The sequence below is a fragment of the Heterodontus francisci genome, chromosome 41 (genome assembly GCF_036365525.1).
Source record: "Heterodontus francisci isolate sHetFra1 chromosome 41, sHetFra1.hap1, whole genome shotgun sequence".
Classification (NCBI taxonomy): Eukaryota; Metazoa; Chordata; class Chondrichthyes; order Heterodontiformes; family Heterodontidae; genus Heterodontus; species Heterodontus francisci.
In genome coordinates, this window is record NC_090411.1 from 13,693,606 (window position 1) to 13,713,061 (window position 19,456).

The following is a 19,456-nucleotide window of genomic DNA, read 5'->3' on the forward strand; positions in this document are numbered from 1 at the left end:
GCGGAGCAGGCTCGATGGGTCATATGGTCTACTTCTGCTATTTCTTTTGTGCTGCTATTTCTTGTGTTCTATACCCTAGTACCCAAGGCCTGAAATGCTCCTGACCATTCTTTCTGAATCCTTTCTGATGTGTCAATATCCTTTTTGAGATAGGGAGACGAAAACTGCACACCACTGACATGGTCTCTCCATTGGCCTGCACAATGTTACTGAAACTTGTCTCTGTCCACATTATCCTCCTTTTACCCACTGTTACGACCAGGTGAGAAAGAGGTCTAGGGTTCCCTTTCAGCCTTCACCTGGTCTTACTGTAACAGGGTTTAATTTTAAACACACCATGTTTTTAGCTCCCCCTTGATGAATGTTTGTTCACTGCTTTCCAATTATAAGGCAAAGAAACCAACACAACAGGTTTTCTCAGGTTTAAAGAAGAAAAGTGAAATTAATTAAACTTAAATTCTAATTCGGTTAACGCCCACAATACATGACGCGCCCACGCTAGCATGTATATGCGATACACACATGCAGATAGGGACAGAAAGACCGGGAAAAAAATAAAGTGGAAAAGTTTGAGGCAATATTTGAAGAGTTTTCATTATGGGTCTTCGAACTCACTGTAGAGTCCTTGATTGTAGGTAGATCTTGCTTTTCGTTGGGGCGCAGTATTATTCTTAAACCTTGTTCATTGTAGGAGACTTTTCTCTCTTCGGGTTCATGTAACTTCAGTGGGTTTTGGAGTTCTGTGAAGAAGAGATGGGAGCAGACAGACAGGAGGTCGTCTTCAGTCCAGGAGCATTCTGCTTTCTCCAGGCTCCGAGTTCAAACTGAACAATTCGGAAAAAACCCAGACTGCCAAGCAGGTTAGTCATGTGACTAACTGGTTTGACCACGTCTGTTTGTGGATTATTGGAGCAGGGGCTAGCTCCTTTGTTCCAAACACTGTCTGTCACTATGCAGAAATGTCTTCCCAGCCAGGGACCTGGCAACCCCTTCTCTTCTTCCCAGCAACAATTTGAAATTTAACGTCCATGTGGTGAAATTAATGTGCCTGATCCTTGGCAGGTGGGGGCCTGCATGACACCCACGCTAGAATCCGTTTGCTATCTAATTGCCCAAATCTCTCTGAAGATATATTTTTATCAAAAAATGTTATTACCCTAAAGGGTCGGTAACCAGAGGCGACATGAGGAAACATTGTTTTACACAGTGAGTTGTTGTGATGTGGAATGCACTGCCTGAAAGGGTGATGGAAACAGATTGATAGTAACTTTCAACAGAGAATTGGATAGATACTTGAAGGGAAAAGGATTACAGGACTATGGTAAAAGAGCTGATTGAATGGCCGCCTCCTGTGCTGTATCATGCTCTGATTCTTGCCCTGTTGCACATCATTCACAAATATTAAAAACAATAGCAGGCTCAGAACAGGATCCTATGGTGGTCTTTCACCAGGAAGATTATTTCCTATTTTTCTATTTCCCTATTTTCTGTTGCTGAGCCAGTTCTGAGTCCATCAGACAATTTGTCATCTACTCCAGGAGCCTTAATCTTCCCTGCCACCCACACAAGGAACTTTGTTGAATGCAGTTTGAAAATCTAAATAAATATCATCACTTGCCCTCTGCTACTACCTTAGCTCCGAGGAAGGTGTGGCCAGTGATACTGTTTCAGATCTGCCTTCACTATTCTGTCAGGTAAAGTGGTGCTGGTCAAGTTGAGGAGTGTGCCCATACTTTCCGATATCTGATATCAAATCGTAATGCTAAATTTGAGATAAGATCTATTCCAGTCAGCTCAATGATGGAGAAAAATGTACCTGATTTGGAATACTGGAATTAATATTGACTGAAATTTGTACATTTTTGGTACTATGGAGGTGTTTCTTCTTGTAGGATATAGTTGGGGTTAATTTCATTCCTTGATGTTGTAAAGGTTACATTGTATTAAGGATAAAAGCACTCCCACAGAGACATTCCATCTCTTGTTAAATGTACATTGTGAATGTCAATTGCTCTGATCTTTCCAACTGAACTGCTGTTGAAAGCTTTAACAGCAGCTTGTGTTTATATTGTGGCTTTAATGAAATGAGCACACATTTTCAATTTACAGTTTTCATTTCTTTCCCGAGCTTGGAGGACTAATTCAGAGTTATTCATTTCTTTTAGCCTCTCGCTCGCTGCATGATGATTCCTTCCCTGAAATAAGTCCTTCCCCATCCCTCAGCACGGAGAGTATTTCAGGGAATTCTGCAAAGTCTACTCCAGAATTGCACAGAAAGTTTGAAGCTGAGGCAGCAGACAACAGTCCGGCAGCGGCCGGCGGGAGTCCGGCAGCAGCCCTCGGGAGTCCGGCAGCGGCCGGCGGGAGTCCGGCAGCGGCCCTCGGGAGTCCGGCAGCGGCCGGCGGGAGTCCGACAGCGGCCGGCGGGAGTCCGGCAGCGGCCGGCGGGAGTCCGACAGCGGCCCTCGGGAGTCCTCTTTCAAATACGGGGAGTCCTACACCATCCAGTCATCACCGACCTCCACCTAAACCTCCAGTCAACCGTAGTCCTATGTTACCTGCTCATTCATCCCCTGAATCAAACAGACTAAAATACTCCTGTAATGACCTTCAGCCAAAGGTAGGTTATAGGGGTGTCGGATAACTGGATAATGCATTTCCTTCTGTCAGGACAGAAGTCGCCAAGTATATCAGAGTGTGTTCTGCATAGATTGCCTCTTGGAACAGTGTGTAGTGATTCTTGTGTGAGAGGCAGCTATCAGAAACTGATTATTTATTTACGGTGTGATGCACTGGGGCTGCAACACCCATCCTGGTGGGTGGTGGGGGGGCAGGGGGTGGTGGCGGTGGCTTGTGGCCCGTTTGACGCTGTCCCCAAATCCGAGAATTCCCCTTTATCCTTTGTGTCTGCCTGCCTCAATTTTAGCTTGCAGTCTATTGTGATACATGCCTTGGTCAAACAGCTCAGGAGGACATACGAACATATCAATTAGGTATAGGAGTAGTCCACTCGGACCCTCGAGTCTGCTCCGTCATTCAATAAGATCATGGCTGATCTGATTTTAACCCGACTCCGCATTCCCCCCTACCCCCGATAACCTTTCACCCCCTTGCTTATCAAGAATCTATCTACCTCTGCCATAAAAATATTTAAGGACTCTGCTTCCACTTAGAGGAAGAATTTCAAAGATTCACAACCCTCAGAGAAAAAATTTCTCCTCATCTCTGTCTTAAATGGGCGACTAGGTGACCCCCCCCTAGTTCTAGATTCTTCCACTAGAGGAAACATCCTTTCCACATCCACCCTGTCAAGCCCCCTCAGGATCTTATATGTTACAATAAAGTTGCCTTTTACTCTTCTAAACTCCAGCAGACACAAGCCCAGCCTGTCCAACCTTTCTTCATAAGACAACCTGTCCATTCCAGGTATATTAGTCTGGTAAACCTCCTCTTAACTGCTTCGAAAACATTTACGTCCTTCCTTAAATAAGGAGACCAATACTGTACACAGTACTCCAGATGTGGTCCCACCAATGTGGTCCAAGTCTCTGTATTTGGACCTGTTAGTATCTCTCCACCAGTTCCTGTACTGATAATGAATGCACCTTGAGTGTGCAGGTTGAACAAATGAAGAAATAGTTTAAATTGTTTCTGTAGCTATGCTCCTCATTCTTAAGAAGAAATTAGACCATTGTCTATGAATTTCTCTTACAGCCATTCCTTGACGTCCTGAATAATTTTTCAGGTGCTGACTGGAAGTAGCGTGTTTAATTCATGTGTATCACTTTGGGAGCGAGAGAGGAGGGTGACAGAGAGAGAGCGAGAGAGGAGGGTGACAGAGAGAGAGCGAGAGAGGAGGGCGACAGAGAGAGAGAGCGGGGAGGGCGGCAGAGAGAGAGAGAGCGGGGAGGGCGGCAGAGAGAGAAAGAGAGCGGGGAGGGCGGCAGAGAGAGAAAGAGAGCGGGGAGGGCGGCAGAGAGAGAAAGAGAGCGGGGAGGGCGACAGAGAGAGAAAGAGAGCGGGGAGGGCAGCAGAGCGAGAGAGAGCGGGGAGGGCGGCAGAGAGAGAGAGCGGGGAGGGCGGCAGAGAGAGAAAGAGAGCGGGGAGGGCGACAGAGAGAGAAAGAGAGCGGGGAGGGCGACAGAGAGGGAAAGAGAGCGGGGAGGGCGACAGAGAGAGAAAGAGAGCGGGGAGGGCGACAGAGAGAGAAAGAGAGCGGGGAGGGCGACAGAGAGAGAAAGAGAGCGGGGAGGGCGACAGAGAGAGAAAGAGAGCGGGGAGGGCGACAGAGAGAGAGAGAGCGGGGAGGGCGACAGAGAGAGAGAGAGCGGGGAGGGCGACAGAGAGAGAGAGAGCGGGAGGGCGACAGAGAGAGAGAGAGAGCGTGCGAGCAGGGAGGGGGACAGAGAGAGAGCGTGCGAGCGGGGAGGGCGACAGAGAGAGAGCGAGCGAGCGGGGAGGGCGACAGACAGAGAGAGCGAGCGAGCGGGGAGGGCGACAGACAGAGAGAGAGCGAGCGAGCGGGGAGGGCGACAGAGAGAGAGAGAGCGAGCGGGGAGGGCGACAGAGAGAGAGAGTGCGAGCGGGCAGGGCGACAGAGAGAGAGAGCGGGCAGGGCGACAGAGAGAGAGAGCGGGGAGGGCGACAGAGAGAGAGAGAGACCGGGGTGGGCGACAGAGAGAGAGAGCGGGTAGGGCGATAGAGAGAGAGAGCGGGGAGGGCGACAGAGAGAGAGCAAGCAGGGTGGGCGACAGAGAGAGAGGGAGAGGGTGGGAGGGCGACACAGAGGGAGCGGGGAGGGCGGGAGAGAGAGCGGGGAGGGCGAGAGAGAGAGCGGGGAGGGCGAGAGAGGGAGCGGGGAGGGCGAGAGAGGGAGCGGGGAGGGCGACAGAGAGAGAGAGCGGGGAGGGCGACAGAGAGAGAGAGCGGGGAGGGCGACAGAGAGAGAGAGCGGGGAGGGCGACAGAGAGAGAGAGCGGGGAGGGCGACAGAGAGAGAGAGCGGGGAGGGCGACAGAGAGAGAGAGCGGGGAGGGCGACAGAGAGAGAGAGCGGGGAGGGCGACAGAGAGAGAGAGCGGGGAGGGCGACAGAGAGAGAGAGCGGGGAGGGCGACAGAGAGAGAGAGCGGGGAGGGCGACAGAGAGAGCGAGAGGGGAGGGCGACAGACAGAGAGCGAGAGGGGAGGGCGACGGGCCGAGAGCGAGAGGAGGTCGACGGACAGAGAGCGAGAGGAGGTCGACGGACAGAGAGCGAGAGGGGGGCGACGGACAGAGAGCGAGAGGGGGGCGACGGACAGAGAGCGAGAGGAGGGCGACGGACAGAGAGCGAGAGGAGGGCGACGGACAGAGAGCGAGAGGAGGGCGACGGACAGAGAGCGAGAGGAGGGCGACGGACAGAGAGCGGGAGGAGGGCGACGGACAGAGAGCGGGAGGAGGGCGACAGAGAGAGAGAGCGGGGAGGGCGACAGAGAGAGAGAGCGGGGAGGGCGACAGAGAGAGCGAGAGGGGAGGGCGACGGGCCGAGAGCGAGAGGACGGCGATGGACAGAGAGCGAGAGGAGGGCGACGGACAGAGAGCGGGAGGAGGGCGACGGACAGAGAGCGGGAGGAGGGCGACGGACAGAGAGCGGGAGGAGGGCGACAGGCAGAGAGCGAGAGGGGAGGGCGACAGGCAGAGAGCGAGAGGGGAGGGCGACAGGCAGAGAGCGAGAGGGAGAGGAGGGCGACAGACAGAGAGCGAGAGAGAGAGGAGGGCAACAGACAGAGAGCGAGAGGGAGAGGAGGGCGACAGACAGAGAGCAAGAGGGGAGGGCGACAGGCAGAGAGGGAGAGGAGGGCGACAGGCAGAGAACGAGAGGGGTGGGCGACAGGCAGAGAGCGAGTGGGGAGGGCGACAGGCAGAGAGGGAGAGGGGAGGGCGACAGGCAGAGAGGGAGAGCGGAAGGCGACAGGCAGAGAGGGAGAGGAGTGCGACAGACAGAGCGTGAGGGAGAGGAGCGCGACAGACAGAGAGTGAGAGGGAGAGGAAGACGACAGACAGAGGGAGAGGGGAGGGAGACAGGCAGAGAGCGAAAGGGAGAGGAGAGCGAGAGGGGAGGGCGACAGGCCGAGAGCGAGAGGATGGAGACAGGCAGAGAGCGAGAGGAGGGCGACAAACAGAGAGCGAGAGGAGGGCGACAGGCAGAGAGCGATATGGGAGGGCGACAGGCAGAGAGCGATATGGGAGGGCGACAGGCAGAGAGCGAGAGCGGAGGGCAACAGGCAGAGAGCGAGAGCAGAGGGCGAGATGGAGAGAGCGAGAGGGAGAGGAGGGCGACAGGTCGAGAGGGGAGGGCGACAGACAGAGAGCGAGAGGGGAGGGCGACAGGCCGAGAGTGAGAGGAGGGCGACAGGCCGAGAGTGAGAGGAGGGCGACAGGCAGAGAGCGAGAGGAGGGCAACAGGCAGAGAGGGAGAGGGGCGAGCGACAGGCAGAGAGGGAGAGTGGCGAGCGACAGGCAGAGAGGGAGAGGGGGGGGCGACGGGCAGAGAGCGAGAGGGGAGGGCGACAGGCAGAGCGAGAGAGGAGGTTATCCGAGAGCAGGAGAGGAGGGCGACAGACAGCGAGCGAGAGAGGAGGGCGACAGACAGCAAGCGAGAGAGGAGTGCGACAGACAGAGAGTGAGAGTGGAGGGCGACTGAAAGAGAGCGAGAGAGGAGGGCGACAGACCGAGAGTGGAGGGCGACAGACAGAGAGAGAGGGAGATGAGGGCAACAGACAGACAGAGAGAGAGGGAGAGGAGGGCGACAGACAGTGAGAGAGAGGGGAGGGCGACAGACAGACAGGGAGGGAGATGGGCGACAGACAGAGAGTGGAGGAGGGTGACAGAGAGCTAGAGGTGGGAGGGTGTCATTTTGGGAGGGCAGAAGATTGAGTGGCGGGGAAGAGCGCGTGAGGGAGAGCAAGACAGGGGGAAGATGGAAGAGCGTGAGGGGTGGGGAAGAGTGCGAGAGCGAGGAGCGGGGCAGAGGGCGAGAGAGAGGGGAGGGCGACAGGCCGAGAGTGAGAGGAGGGCGACAGGCAGACAGTGAGAGGAGGGCGACAGGCAGAGAGGGAGAGGGGCGAGCGACAGGGAGAGGGGAGGGCAACAGGCAGAGAGCGAGAGGGGAGGGCGACAGGCAGAGCGAGAGGTGAGGGCGACAGGCAGAGAGCGAGAGAGGAGGTTATCCGAGAGGGGAAGAGCGAGAGAGAGAGGGGAGGGGAAGAGCGAGAGAGAGAGGGGAGGGGAAGAGCGAGAGAGAGAGGGGAGGGGAAGAGCGAGAGAAAGTGGGGAGGGAAAGCGAGAGAGAGAGAGAGGAGGGGAAGAGCGAGAGAGAGAGAGGAGGGGAAGAGCGAGAGAGAGAGGGGAGGGGAAGAGCGAGAGAAAGGGGGGAGGGGGAGCGAGAGAGAGGGGGGAGGGGAAGAGCGAGAGAGGGGGGAGGGGAAGAGCGAGAGAGCGGGGGGAGGGGAAGAGCGAGAGAGAGAGGGGAGGGGAAGAGCGAGAGAGAGAGGGGAGGGGAAGAGCGAGAGAGAGAGGGGAGGGGAAGAGCGAGAGAGAGAGGGGAGGGGAAGAGCGAGAGAGGGGAGGGTAAGAGCGAGAGAGGGAGAGGAGGGGAAGAGCGAGAGAGAGAGGGGAGGGGAAGAGAGAGAGGAGGGGAAGAGCGAGAGAGAGGAGGGGAAGAGCGAGAAAGAGAGAGGGGGGAAAGAGCGGGAGAGAGAGAGAGGGAAGGGGAAGAGAGAGAGAGAGGGAAGGGGAAGAGAGAGAGAGAGGGAAGGGGAAGAGAGAGAGAGAGGGAAGGGGAAGAGAGAGAGAGAGGGAAGGGGAAGAGAGAGAGAGAGGGGAGGGGAAGAGAGAGAGGGGAGGGGAAGTGCGAGAGAGAGAGGGGAGGGGAAGCGCGAGAGAGAGAGGGGAGGGGAAGAGCTAGAGAGAGAGGGGAAGAGCTAGAGAGAGAGGGGAAGAGCGAGAGAGAGGGGGAAGGGGAAGAGCGAGAGAGAGAGGGGAAGAGCTAGAGAGAGAGGGGAAGAGCGAGAGAGAGAGGGGAGGGGAAGAGCGAGAGAGAGAGGGGAGGGGAAGAGCGAGAGAGAGAGGGGAGGGGAAGAGCGAGAGAGAGGGGGAAGGGGAAGAGCGAGAGAGAGAGAGAGGGGAGGGGAGGAGCGAGAGAGAGGGGAGGGGAAGAGAGGGAGGGAGGGGGGAAGAGAGAGAGGGGAGGGGAAGAGCGAGAGAGAGAGGGGAGGGGAAGAGCGAGAGAGAGAGGGGAGGGGAAGAGCGAGAGAGAGAGGGGAGGGGAAGAGCGAGAGAGAGAGTGGAGGGGAAGAGCGAGAGAGAGTGGAGGGGATGAGCGAGAGAGAGTGGGAAGGGGAAGAGAGAGAGAGAGGGAAGGGGAAGAGCGCAAAAGAGAGGGGAGGGGAAGAGCGAGAGAGGGGAGGGGAAGAGCGAGAGAGAGAGGGGGAGGGGGAGGGGAAGAGCGAGAGAGGGGGCGGGGAAGAGCGAGAGAGAGAGGGGGAGGGGAAGAGCGAGAGAGGGGGAGGGGAAGAGCAAGAGAGTGGGAAGGGGAAGAGCGCGAAAGAGAGGGAAGGGGAAGAGCGAGAGAGAGAGGGGAGGGGAGGAGCGAGAGAGAGAGGGAGTGGAGAGGATGAGAGAGGGGGGAGGGGAAGAGAGAGAGGGGATGGGAACAGCGAGAGAGAGGGGGAGGGGAGGGGAAGAGAGGGAGGGAGGTAAGAGAGGGAGGGGAGGGGCAGAGCGAGAGAGGGGAGGGGCAGAGCGTGAGTGTGGAGGGGCAGAGCGAGAGAGGGGAGGGGAAGAGCGAGAGAGGGGAGGGTGAGTGAGAGAGGGAGAGGAGGGGAAGAGCGAGAGAGAGAGGGGAGGGGAAGAGAGAGAGGAGGGGAAGAGCGAGAGAGAGAGAGAGGAGGGGATGAGCGAGAAAGAGAGAGGGGGAAAGAGCGGGAGAGAGAGAGAGAGGGAAGGGGAAGAGAGAGAGAGAGGGAAGGGGAAGAGAGAGAGAGGGAAGGGGAAGAGAGAGAGAGAGGGAAGAGGAAGAGAGAGAGAGAGGGGAGGGGAAGAGAGAGAGAGCGGGGAGGGGAAGAGCGAGAGAGCGGGGAGGGGAAGAGCGAGAGAGAGAACGAGGAGCAGAAGAGCGAGAGAAAGAGCGGGGAGGGGAAGAGCGACAGAGGGAGCAGGGAGGGGAAAAGCAAGGGAGAACGGGGAGGGGACGAGAGAGAGAGGGGAGGGGAAGAGCGAGAGAGAGAGGGGGGGATGAGCGAGAGAGAGAGGGGAGGGGAAGAGCGAGAGAGAGAGGGGAGGGGAAGAGCGAGAGAGAGAGGGGAGGGGAAGAGCGAGAGAGAGAGGGGAGGGGAAGAGCGAGAGAGAGAGGGGAGGGGAAGAGCGAGAGAGAGAGGGGAGGGGAAGTGCGAGAGAGAGAGGGGAGGGGAAGTGCGAGAGAGAGAGGGGAGGGGAAGAGCGAGAGAGAGAGGGGAGGGGAAGAGCGAGAGAGAGAGGGGAGGGGAAGAGCGAGAGAGAGAGGGGAGGGGAAGAGCGAGAGAGAGAGGGGAGGGGAAGAGCGAGAGAGAGAGGGGAGGGGAAGAGCGAGAGAGAGAGGGGAGGGGAAGAGCGAGAGAGAGAGGGGAGGGGAAGAGCGAGAGAGAGAGGGGAGGGGAAGAGCGAGAGAGAGAGGGGAAGAGCGAGAGAGAGAGGGGAGGGGAAGAGCGAGAGAGAGAGGGGGGAGGGCAAGAGAGACAGAAAGAGGGGAGGGGAAGAGCGAGAGAGAGGGGGAGGGGAAGAGCGAGAGAGAGGGGGGAGGGGAAGGGCGAGAGAGAGAGGGGAGCGGAAGAGCGAGAGAGGGGAGGGGAAGAGCGAGAGAGGGGAGGGGAAGAGCGAGAGAGAGAGGGGAGGGGAAGAGCGAGAGAGAGAGGGAGGGGAAGAGCGAGAGAGAGAGGGGGGAGGGCAAGAGAGACAGAAAGAGGGGAGGGGAAGAGCGAGAGAGAGGGGGGAGGGGAAGGGCGAGCGAGAGGGGGGAGGGAAGGGCGAGCGAGAGAGGGGAGGGGAAGAGCGAGAGAGGGAGGGGAAGAGCGAGAGAGGGGAGGGAAGAGCGAGAGAGGGGAGGGGAAGAGCGAGAGAGAGTGGGAAGGGGAAGAGAGAGAGAGAGGGAAGGGGAAGAGCGCAAAAGAGAGGGGAGGGGAAAGAGCGAGAGGGGGGAGGGGAAGAGCGAGAGAGAGAGGGGAAGGGGAAAGAGCGAGAGAGGGGGCGGGGAAGAGCGAGAGAGAGAGGGGGAGGGGAAGTGCGAGAGAGGGGGAGGGGAAGTGCGAGAGAGGGGGAGGGGAAGTGCGAGAGAGGGGGGAGGGGAAGAGCGAGAGAGTGGGAAGGGGAAGAGCGCGAAAGAGAGGGAAGGGGAAGAGCGAGAGAGAGAGGGGAGGGGAGGAGCGAGAGAGAGAGGGAGTGGAGAGGATGAGAGAGGGGGGAGGGGAAGAGAGAGAGGGGATGGGAACAGCGAGAGAGAGGGGGAGGGAGGGGAAGAGAGGGAGGGAGGGGGGTAAGAGAGGGAGGGGAGGGGCAGAGCGAGAGAGGGAGGGGCAGAGCGAGAGAGGGGAGGGGCAGAGCGAGAGAGGGGGAGGGGCAGAGCGAGAGTGTGGAAGGGCAGAGCGTGAGTGTGGAAGGGCAGAGCGTGAGTGTGGAGGGGCAGAGCGTGAGTGTGGAGGGGCAGAGCGTGAGTGTGGAGGGGCAGAGCGAGAGAGGGAGGGGAAGAGCGAGAGAGGGGAGGGTGAGTGAGTGAGTGAGAGAGGGAGAGGAGGGGAAGAGCGAGAGAGAGAGGAGGGGGGAAGAGAGAGAGGAGGGGAAGAGCGAGAGAGAGAGAGAGGAGGGGATGAGCGAGAAAGAGAGAGGGGGAAAGAGCGGGAGAGAGAGAGAGAGGCAAGGGGAAGAGAGAGAGAGAGGGAAGGGGAAGAGAGAGAGAGAGGGAAGGGGAAGAGAGGGAAGAGGAGAGAGAGAGGGAAGGGGAAGAGAGAGAGAGAGGGAAGGGGAAGAGAGAGAGAGAGGGGAGGGGAAGAGAGAGAGGGGAGGGAAGTGCGAGAGAGAGAGGGAGGGGAAGCGCGAGAGAGAGAGGGGAGGGGAAGAGCTAGAGAGGGTGAGGAGGGGAAGAGCGAGAGAGAGAGGGGAAGAGCGAGAGAGAGAGAGGGAAGGGGAAGAGAGAGAGAGGGAGGAAAGCGCGAGAGAGAGAGAGGGGAGGGGAAGAGCGAGAGAGAGAGGGGAGGGAAAGAGCGAGAGAGAGAGGGGAGGGGAAGAGCGAGAGAGAGAGGGGAGGGGAAGAGCGAGAGAGAGAGGGGAGGGGAAGAGCGAGAGAGAGAGGGGAGGGGAAGAGCGAGAGAGAGAGGGGAGGGGAAGAGCGAGAGAGAGGGGGAAGGGGAAGAGCGAGAGAGAGAGAGTGGAGGGGAAGAGCGAGAGAGAGAGAGAGGGAGGGGAGGAGCGAGAGAGAAAGGGGAGGGGAAGAGCGAGAGAGAGGGGAGGGGAAGAGAGGGAGGGAGGGGGGAAGAGAGAGAGGGGAGGGGAAGAGCGAGAGAGAGGGGGAGGGGAAGAGCGAGAGAGAGAGGGGAGGGGAAGAGCGAGAGAGAGAGGGGAGGGGAAAGAGCGAGAGAGAGAGGGGAGGGGAAGAGCGAGAGAGAGAGTGGAGGGGAAGAGCGAGAGAGAGTGGAGGGGATGAGCGAGAGAGAGTGGGAAGGGGAAGAGAGAGAGAGAGGGAAGGGGAAGAGCGCAAAAGAGAGGGGAGGGGAAGAGCGAGAGGGGGAGGGGAAAGAGCGAGAGAGAGAGGGGGAGGGGGAGGGGAAGACCGAGAGAGGGGGCGGGGAAGAGCGAGAGAGAGAGGGGGAGGGGAAGTGCGAGAGAGGGGGAGGGGAAGAGCGAGAGAGTGGGAAGGGGAAGAGCGCGAAAGAGAGGGAAGGGGAAGAGCGAGAGAGAGAGGGGAGGGGAGGAGCGAGAGAGAGAGGGAGTGGAGAGGATGAGAGAGGGGGGAGGGCAAGAGAGAGAGGGGATGGGAACAGCGAGAGAGAGGGGGAGGGGAGGGGAAGAGAGGGAGGGGAGGGGCAGAGCGAGAGAGGGGAGGGGCAGAGCGAGAGAGGGGAGGGGCAGAGCGAGAGTGTGGAGGGGCAGAGCGAGAGAGGGGAGGGTAAGAGCGAGAGAGGGAGAGGAGGGGAAGAGCGAGAGAGGAGAGGGGAAGAGCGAGAGAGAGAGGGGAGGGGAAGAGAGAGAGGAGGTGAAGAGCGAGAGAGAGGAGGGGAAGAGCGAGAAAGAGAGAGGGGGGAAAGAGCGGGAGAGAGAGAGAGGGAAGGGGGAGAGAGAGGGAAGGGGAAGAGAGAGAGAGAGGGAAGGGGAAGAGAGAGAGAGAGGGGAAGGGAAGAGAGAGAGAGAGGGGAAGGGGAGAGAGAGAGGGGAGGGGAAGAGAGAGAGAGAGGGGAGGGGAAGAGAGAGAGAGAGGGGAGGGGAAGAGAGAGAGGAGGTGAAGAGCGAGAGAGAGGAGGGGAAGAGCGAGAAAGAGAGAGGGGGAAAGAGCGGGAGAGAGAGAGAGGGAAGGGGGAGAGAGAGGGAAGGGGGAGAGAGAGGGAAGGGGAAGAGAGAGAGAGAGGGGAGGGGAAGAGAGAGAGAGAGGGGAGGGGAAGGGGAAGAGAGAGAGAGAGAGGGGAGGGGAAGAGAGAGAGAGAGGGGAGGGGAAGAGAGAGGGGGAGGGGAAGAGAGAGAGAGAGAGAGAGGGGAGGGGAAGAGAGAGAGGGGAGGGGAAGTGCGAGAGAGAGAAGGGAGGGAAGAGCTAGAGAGGGTGAGGAGGGGAAGAGCGAGAGAGAGAGGGGAAGAGCGAGAGAGAGAGGGGAAGAGCCAGAGAGAGAGGGGAAGAGCCAGAGAGAGAGGGGAAGAGCCAGAGAGAGAGGGGAAGAGCCAGAGAGAGAGGGGAAGAGCCAGAGAGAGAGGGGAAGAGCCAGAGAGAGAGGGGAAGAGCAGAGAGAGAGGGGAAGAGCCAGAGAGAGAGGGGAAGAGCCAGAGAGAGAGGGGAAGAGCCAGAGAGAGAGGGGAAGAGCCAGAGAGAGAGGGGAAGAGCCAGAGAGAGAGGGGAAGAGCCAGAGAGAGAGGGGAAGAGCGAGAGAGAGAGGGGAAGAGCGAGAGAGAGAGGGGAAGAGCGAGAGAGAGAGGGGAAGAGCCAGAGAGAGAGGGGAAGAGCCAGAGAGAGAGGGGAAGAGCGAGAGAGAGAGGGGAAGAGCGAGAGAGAGAGGGGAAGAGCGAGAGAGAGAGGGGAAGAGCGAGAGAGAGAGGGGAAGAGCGAGAGAGAGAGGGGAAGAGCGAGAGAGAGAGGGGAAGAGCGAGAGAGAGGGGGGAAGAGCGAGAGAGAGGGGGGAAGAGCGAGAGAGAGGGGGGAAGAGCGAGAGAGAGGGGGGAAGAGCGAGAGAGAGAGGGGAAGAGCGAGAGAGAGAGGGGAAGAGCGAGAGAGAGAGGGAAGAGCGAGAGAGAGAGGGGAAGAGCGAGAGAGAGAGGGGAAGAGCGAGAGAGAGAGGGGAAGAGCGAGAGAGAGAGGGGAAGAGCGAGAGAGAGAGGGAAGAGCGAGAGAGAGAGGGGAAGAGCGAGAGAGAGAGGGGAAGAGCGAGAGAGAGAGGGGAAGAGCGAGAGAGAGAGGGGAAGAGCGAGAGAGAGAGGGGAAGAGCGAGAGAGAGAGGGGAAGAGCGAGAGAGAGAGGGGAAGAGCGAGAGAGAGAGGGGAAGAGCGAGAGAGAGAGGGGAAGAGCGAGAGAGAGGGGAAGAGCGAGAGAGAGAGGGGAAGAGCGAGAGAGAGAGGGGAAGAGCGAGAGAGAGAGGGGAAGAGCGAGAGAGAGAGGGAAGAGCGAGAGAGAGGGGGAAGAGCGAGAGAGAGGGAGGGGAAGAGCGAGAGAGAGAGAGAGGGAGGGGAAGAGAGAGAGAGGGAGGGGAAGAGCGAGAGAGAGAGAGAGGGAGGGGAAGAGAGAGAGAGAGGGAGGGGAAGAGAGAGAGAGAGGGAGGGGAAGAGAGAGAGAGAGGGAGGGGAAGAGAGAGAGAGAGGGAGGGGAAGAGAGAGAGAGAGGGAGGGGAAGAGAGAGAGAGAGGGAGGGGAAGACAGAGAGAGAGGGGAGGGAAGCGCGAGAGTGAGAGCGGGGGAGGGGAAGAGCGAGAGAGAGAGCGGGGGGGGGGAAAGAGCGAGAGAGAGGGGAGAGGAAGAGAGAGAGGGAGGGGAAGAGAGAGATAGAGGGAAGGGGAAGAGTGCAAAAGAGAGGGGGGGAAAGAGCGAGAGAGAGTGCGGGAGGGGAAGAGCGAGTGAGAGAGGGGGAGGGAAAGAGCGCGAGAGGGGAAGGGGAAGAGCGCGAAAGAGAGGGAAGGGGAAGAGCGAGAGAGAGACAGGGGAGAGGAAGAGCGAGAGAGAGAGAGGGTGGGGAAGAGCGAGAGAGAGAGGGGGGAGAGGAGGAGCGAGAGAGAGAGAGGGAGGGGAGAGGATGAGAGAGGGGGAGGGGAGGGGAAGAGCGAGAGAGAGGGGATGGGAACAGCGAGAGAGAGGCGGAGGGGAGGGGCAGAGCGAGAGTGTGGAGGGCAGAGCGAGAGAGGGGAGGCTAAGAGCGAGAGAGGGAGAGAGGGGAAGAGCGAGAGAGGAGAGGGGAAGAGCGAGAGAGAGAGAGGGGGAGGGGAAGAGAGAGAGGAGGTGAAGAGCGAGAGAGAGGAGGGGAAGAGCGAGAAAGAGAGAGGGGGGAAAGAGCGGGAGAGAGAGAGAGGGAAGGGGGAGAGAGAGGGAAGGGGAAGAGAGAGAGAGAGGGAAGGGAAGAGAGAGAGAGAGGGGGAAGGGGAAGAGAGAGAGAGAGGGGAAGGAAGAGAGAGAGAGAGGGGAGGGGAAGAGAGAGAGAGAGGGGAGGGGAAGAGAGAGAGAGAGGGGAGGGGAAGAGAGAGAGAGAGGAGGGGAAGAGCGAGAGAGGGGAGGGGAAGAGCGAGAGAGGGGAGGGGAAGAGCGAGAGAGAGAGGGGAGGGGAAGAGCGAGAGAGAGAGGGGAGGGGAAGAGCGAGAGAGAGAGGGGGGAGGGCAAGAGAGACAGAAAGAGGGGAGGGGAAGAGCGAGAGAGAGGGGGGAGGGGGAAGGGCGAGAGAGAGAGGGGAGGGGAAGAGCGAGAGAGGGGAGGGGAAGAGCGAGAGGGGGGAGGGGAAGAGCGAGAGAGAGAGAGGAGGGGAAGAGCGAGAGAGGGGGCGGGAAGAGCGAGAGAGAGAGGGGGAGGGGAAGTGCGAGAGAGGGGGAGGGGAAGTGCGAGAGAGAGGGGAGGGGAAGAGAGAGAGGAGGTGAAGAGCGAGAGAGAGGAGGGGAAGAGCGAGAAAGAGAGAGGGGGGAAAGAGCGGGAGAGAGAGAGAGGAAGGGGGAGAGAGAGGGAAGGGGGAGAGAGAGGGAAGGGGGAGAGAGAGGGAAGGGGAAGAGAGAGAGAGAGGGGAGGGGAAGAGAGAGAGAGAGGGAGGGGAAGGGGAAGAGAGAGAGAGAGAGAGGGGAGGGGAAGAGAGAGAGAGAGGGGAGGGGAAGAGAGAGGGGGAGGGGAAGAGAGAGAGAGAGAGAGAGAGAGGGGAGGGGAAGAGAGAGAGGGGAGGGGAAGTGCGAGAGAGAGAAGGGAGGGGAAGAGCTAGAGAGAGAGGGGAAGAGCGAGAGAGAGAGGGGAAGAGCCAGAGAGAGAGGGGAAGAGCCAGAGAGAGGGAAGAGCGGAGAGAGAGGGAAGAGCCAGAGAGAGAGGGGAAGAGCCAGAGAGAGAGGGGAAGAGCCAGAGAGAGAGGGGAAGAGCCAGAGAGAGAGGGGAAGAGCCAGAGAGAGAGGGGAAGAGCCAGAGAGAGAGGGGAAGAGCCAGAGAGAGAGGGGAAGAGCCAGAGAGAGAGGGGAAGAGCCAGAGAGAGAGGGGAAGAGCCAGAGAGAGAGGGGAAGAGCAGAGAGAGAGAGGGGATAAGAGCGAGATGAAGTAGAAGAAATATGAATGAAGGCGAGAGAGAGAGGGAAGAGCGAGAGAGAGAGGGGAAGAGCGAGAGAGAGAGGGGAAGAGCGAGAGAGAGAGGGGAAGAGCCAGAGAGAGAGGGAAGAGCCAGAGAGAGAGGGAAGAGCCAGAGAGAGAGGGGAAGAGCGAGAGAGAGAGGGGAAGAGCGAGAGAGAGAGGGGAAGAGCGAGAGAGAGAGGGGAAGAGCGAGAGAGAGAGGGGAAGAGCGAGAGAGAGAGGGGAAGAGCGAGAGAGAGAGGGGAAGAGCGAGAGAGAGAGGGGAAGAGCGAGAGAGAGAGGGAAGAGCGAGAGAGAGAGGGGAAAGAGCGAGAGAGAGGGGGGAAGAGCGAGAGAGAGGGGGGAAGAGCGAGAGAGAGGGGGGAAGAGCGAGAGAGAGGGGGGAAGAGCGAGAGAGAGAGGGGAAGAGCGAGAGAGAGAGGGGAAGAGCGAGAGAGAGAGGGGAAGAGCGAGAGAGAGAGGGGAAGAGCGAGAGAGAGAGGGGAAGAGCGAGAGAGAGAGGGAAGAGCGAGAGAGAGAGGGGAAGAGCGAGAGAGAGAGGGGAAGAGCGAGAGAGAGAGGGGAAGAGCGAGAGAGAGAGGGGAAGAGCGAGAGAGAGAGGGGAAGAGCGAGAGAGAGAGGGGAAGAGCGAGAGAGAGAGGGGAAGAGCGAGAGAGAGAGGGGAAGAGCGAGAGAGAGAGGGGAAGAGCGAGAGAGAGAGGGGAAGAGCGAGAGAGAGGGGAAGAGCGAGAGAGAGGGGAAGAGCGAGAGAGAGGGGAAGAGCGAGAGAGAGAGGGGAAGAGCGAGAGAGAGAGGGGAAGAGCGAGAGAGAGAGGGGAAGAGCGAGAGAGAGAGGGGAAGAGCGAGAGAGAGAGGGGAAGAGCGAGAGAGAGGGAGGGGAAGAGCGAGAGCGAGAGAGAGGGAGGGGAAGAGCGAGAGCGAGAGAGAGGGAGGGAAGAGCGAGAGAGAGAGAGAGGGAGGGGAAGAGCGAGAGAGAGAGGGAGGGGACAGAGCGAGAGAGAGAGAGAGGGAGGGGAAGAGAGAGAGAGAGGGAGGGGAAGAGAGAGAGAGAGGGAGGGGAAGAGAGAGAGAGAGGGAGGGGAAGAGAGAGAGAGAGGGAGGGGAAGACAGAGAGAGAGGGGAGGGAAGCGCGAGAGTGAGAGCGGGGGAGGGGAAGAGCGAGAGAGAGAGCGGGGGGGGGAAGAGCGAGAGAGAGGGGAGAGGAAGAGAGAGAGGAGGGGAAGAGAGAGATAGAGGGAAGGGGAAGAGTGCAAAAGAGAGGGGGGGAAAGAGCGAGAGAGAGAGGGGAGGGGAAGAGCGAGAGAGAGAGGGGGGAGGGCAAGAGAGACAGAAAGAGGGGAGGGGAAGAGCGAGAGAGAGGGGGGAGGGGAAGGGCGAGAGAGAGAGGGGAGGGGAAGAGCGAGAGAGGGGAGGGGAAGAGCGAGAGAGGGGGCGGGGAAGAGCGAGAGAGAGAGGGGGAGGGGAAGTGCGAGAGAGGGGGAGGGGAAGTGCGAGAGAGAGGGGAGGGGAAGAGAGAGAGGAGGTGAAGAGCGAGAGAGAGGAGGGGAAGAGCGAGAGAGAGAGGGGAAGAGCGAGAGAGAGAGGGGAAGAGCGAGAGAGAGAGGGGAAGAGCGAGAGAGAGAGGGGAAGAGCGAGAGAGAGAGGGGAAGAGCGAGAGAGAGGGGAAGAGCGAGAGAGAGGGGAAGAGCGAGAGAGAGAGGGGAAGAGCGAGAGAGAGAGGGGAAGAGCGAGAGAGAGAGGGGAAGAGCGAGAGAGAGAGGGGAAGAGCGAGAGAGAGAGGGGAAGAGCGAGAGAGAGAGGGGAAGAGCGAGAGAGAGGGAGGGGAAGAGCGAGAGAGAGAGAGAGGGAGGGGAAGAGCGAGAGAGAGAGGGAGGGGAAGAGCGAGAGAGAGAGAGAGGGAGGGGAAGAGAGAGAGAGAGGGAGGGGAAGAGAGAGAGAGAGGGAGGGGAAGAGAGAGAGAGAGGGAGGGGAAAAGAGAGAGAGAGGGAGGGGAAGAGAGAGAGAGAGGGAGGGGAAGACAGAGAGAGAGGGGAGGGAAGCGCGAGAGTGAGAGCGGGGGAGGGGAAGAGCGAGAGAGAGAGCGGGGGGGGGGAAGAGCGAGAGAGAGGGGAGAGGAAGAGAGAGAGGGAGGGGAAGAGAGAGATAGAGGGAAGGGGAAGAGTGCAAAAGAGAGGGGGGGAAAGAGCGAGAGAGAGTGCGGGAGGGGAAGAGCGAGTGAGAGAGGGGGAGGGAAAGAGCGCGAGAGGGAAGGGGAAGAGCGCGAAAGAGAGGGAAGGGGAAGAGCGAGAGAGAGACAGGGGAGAGGAAGAGCGAGAGAGAGAGAGGGGTGGGGAAGAGCGAGAGAGAGAGGGGGGAGAGGAGGAGCGAGAGAGAGAGGGAGGGGAGAGGATGAGAGAGGGGGAGGGGAGGGGAAGAGCGAGAGAGAGGGGATGGGAACAGCGAGAGAGAGGCGGAGGGGAGGGGCAGAGCGAGAGTGTGGAGGGGCAGAGCGAGAGAGGGGAGGCTAAGAGCGAGAGAGGGAGAGGAGGGGAAGAGCGAGAGAGGAGAGGGGAAGAGCGAGAGAGAGAGAGGGGGAGGGGAAGAGAGAGAGGAGGTGAAGAGCGAGAGAGAGGAGGGGAAGAGCGAGAAAGAGAGAGGGGGGAAAGAGCGGGAGAGAGAGAGAGGGAAGGGGGAGAGAGAGGGAAGGGGAGAGAGAGAGAGAGGGAAGGGGAAGAGAGAGAGAGAGGGAAGGGGAAGAGAGAGAGAGAGAGGGAAGGGGAAGAGAGAGAGAGAGGGGAAGGGAAGAGAGAGAGAGAGGGGAGGGGAAGAGAGAGAGAGAGGGGAGGGGAAGAGAGAGAGAGAGGGGAGGGGAAGAGAGAGAGAGAGGGGAGGGGAAGAGAGAGAGAGAGGAGGGGAAGAGCGAGAGAGGGAGGGGAAGAGCGAGAGAGGGGAGGGGAAGAGCGAGAGAGAGAGGGGAGGGGAAGAGCGAGAGAGAGAGGGGAGGGGAAGAGCGAGAGAGAGAGGGGGGAGGGCAAGAGAGACAGAAAGAGGGGAGGGGAAGAGCGAGAGAGAGGGGGGAGGGGAAGGGCGAGAGAGAGAGGGGAGGGGAAGAGCGAGAGAGGGGAGGGGAAGAGCGAGAGGGGGGAGGGGAAGAGCGAGAGAGAGAGAGGGAGGGGAAGAGCGAGAGAGGGGGCGGGGAAGAGCGAGAGAGAGAGGGGGAGGGGATAGTGCGAGAGAGGGGGAGGGGAAGTGCGAGAGAGGGGGAGGGGAAGTGCGAGAGAGAGGGGAGGGGAAGAGAGAGAGGAGGTGAAGAGCGAGAGAGAGGAGGGAAGAGCGAGAAAGAGAGAGGGGGGAAAGAGCGGGAGAGAGAGAGAGGGAAGGGGGAGAGAGAGGGAAGGGGGAGAGAGAGGGAAGGGGAAGAGAGAGAGAGAGGGGAGGGGAAGAGAGAGAGAGAGGGGAGGGGAAGGGGAAGAGAGAGAGA

The 19,456-nt window shown here is 59.5% G+C and overlaps 1 protein-coding gene across 1 annotated transcript in view; it reads left to right on the top strand.

The window, feature by feature from the left end:
* micall1a (MICAL-like 1a) overlaps nt 1-19,456 on the top strand; it is a 182,658-nt gene that overhangs the window by 100,274 nt on the left and 62,928 nt on the right. The window contains exon 9 of the mRNA XM_068019331.1: nt 2,166-2,620. Within this exon, the coding sequence (XP_067875432.1) occupies nt 2,166-2,620 (455 nt within the window). The remainder of the gene's footprint in view (nt 1-2,165; nt 2,621-19,456) is intronic.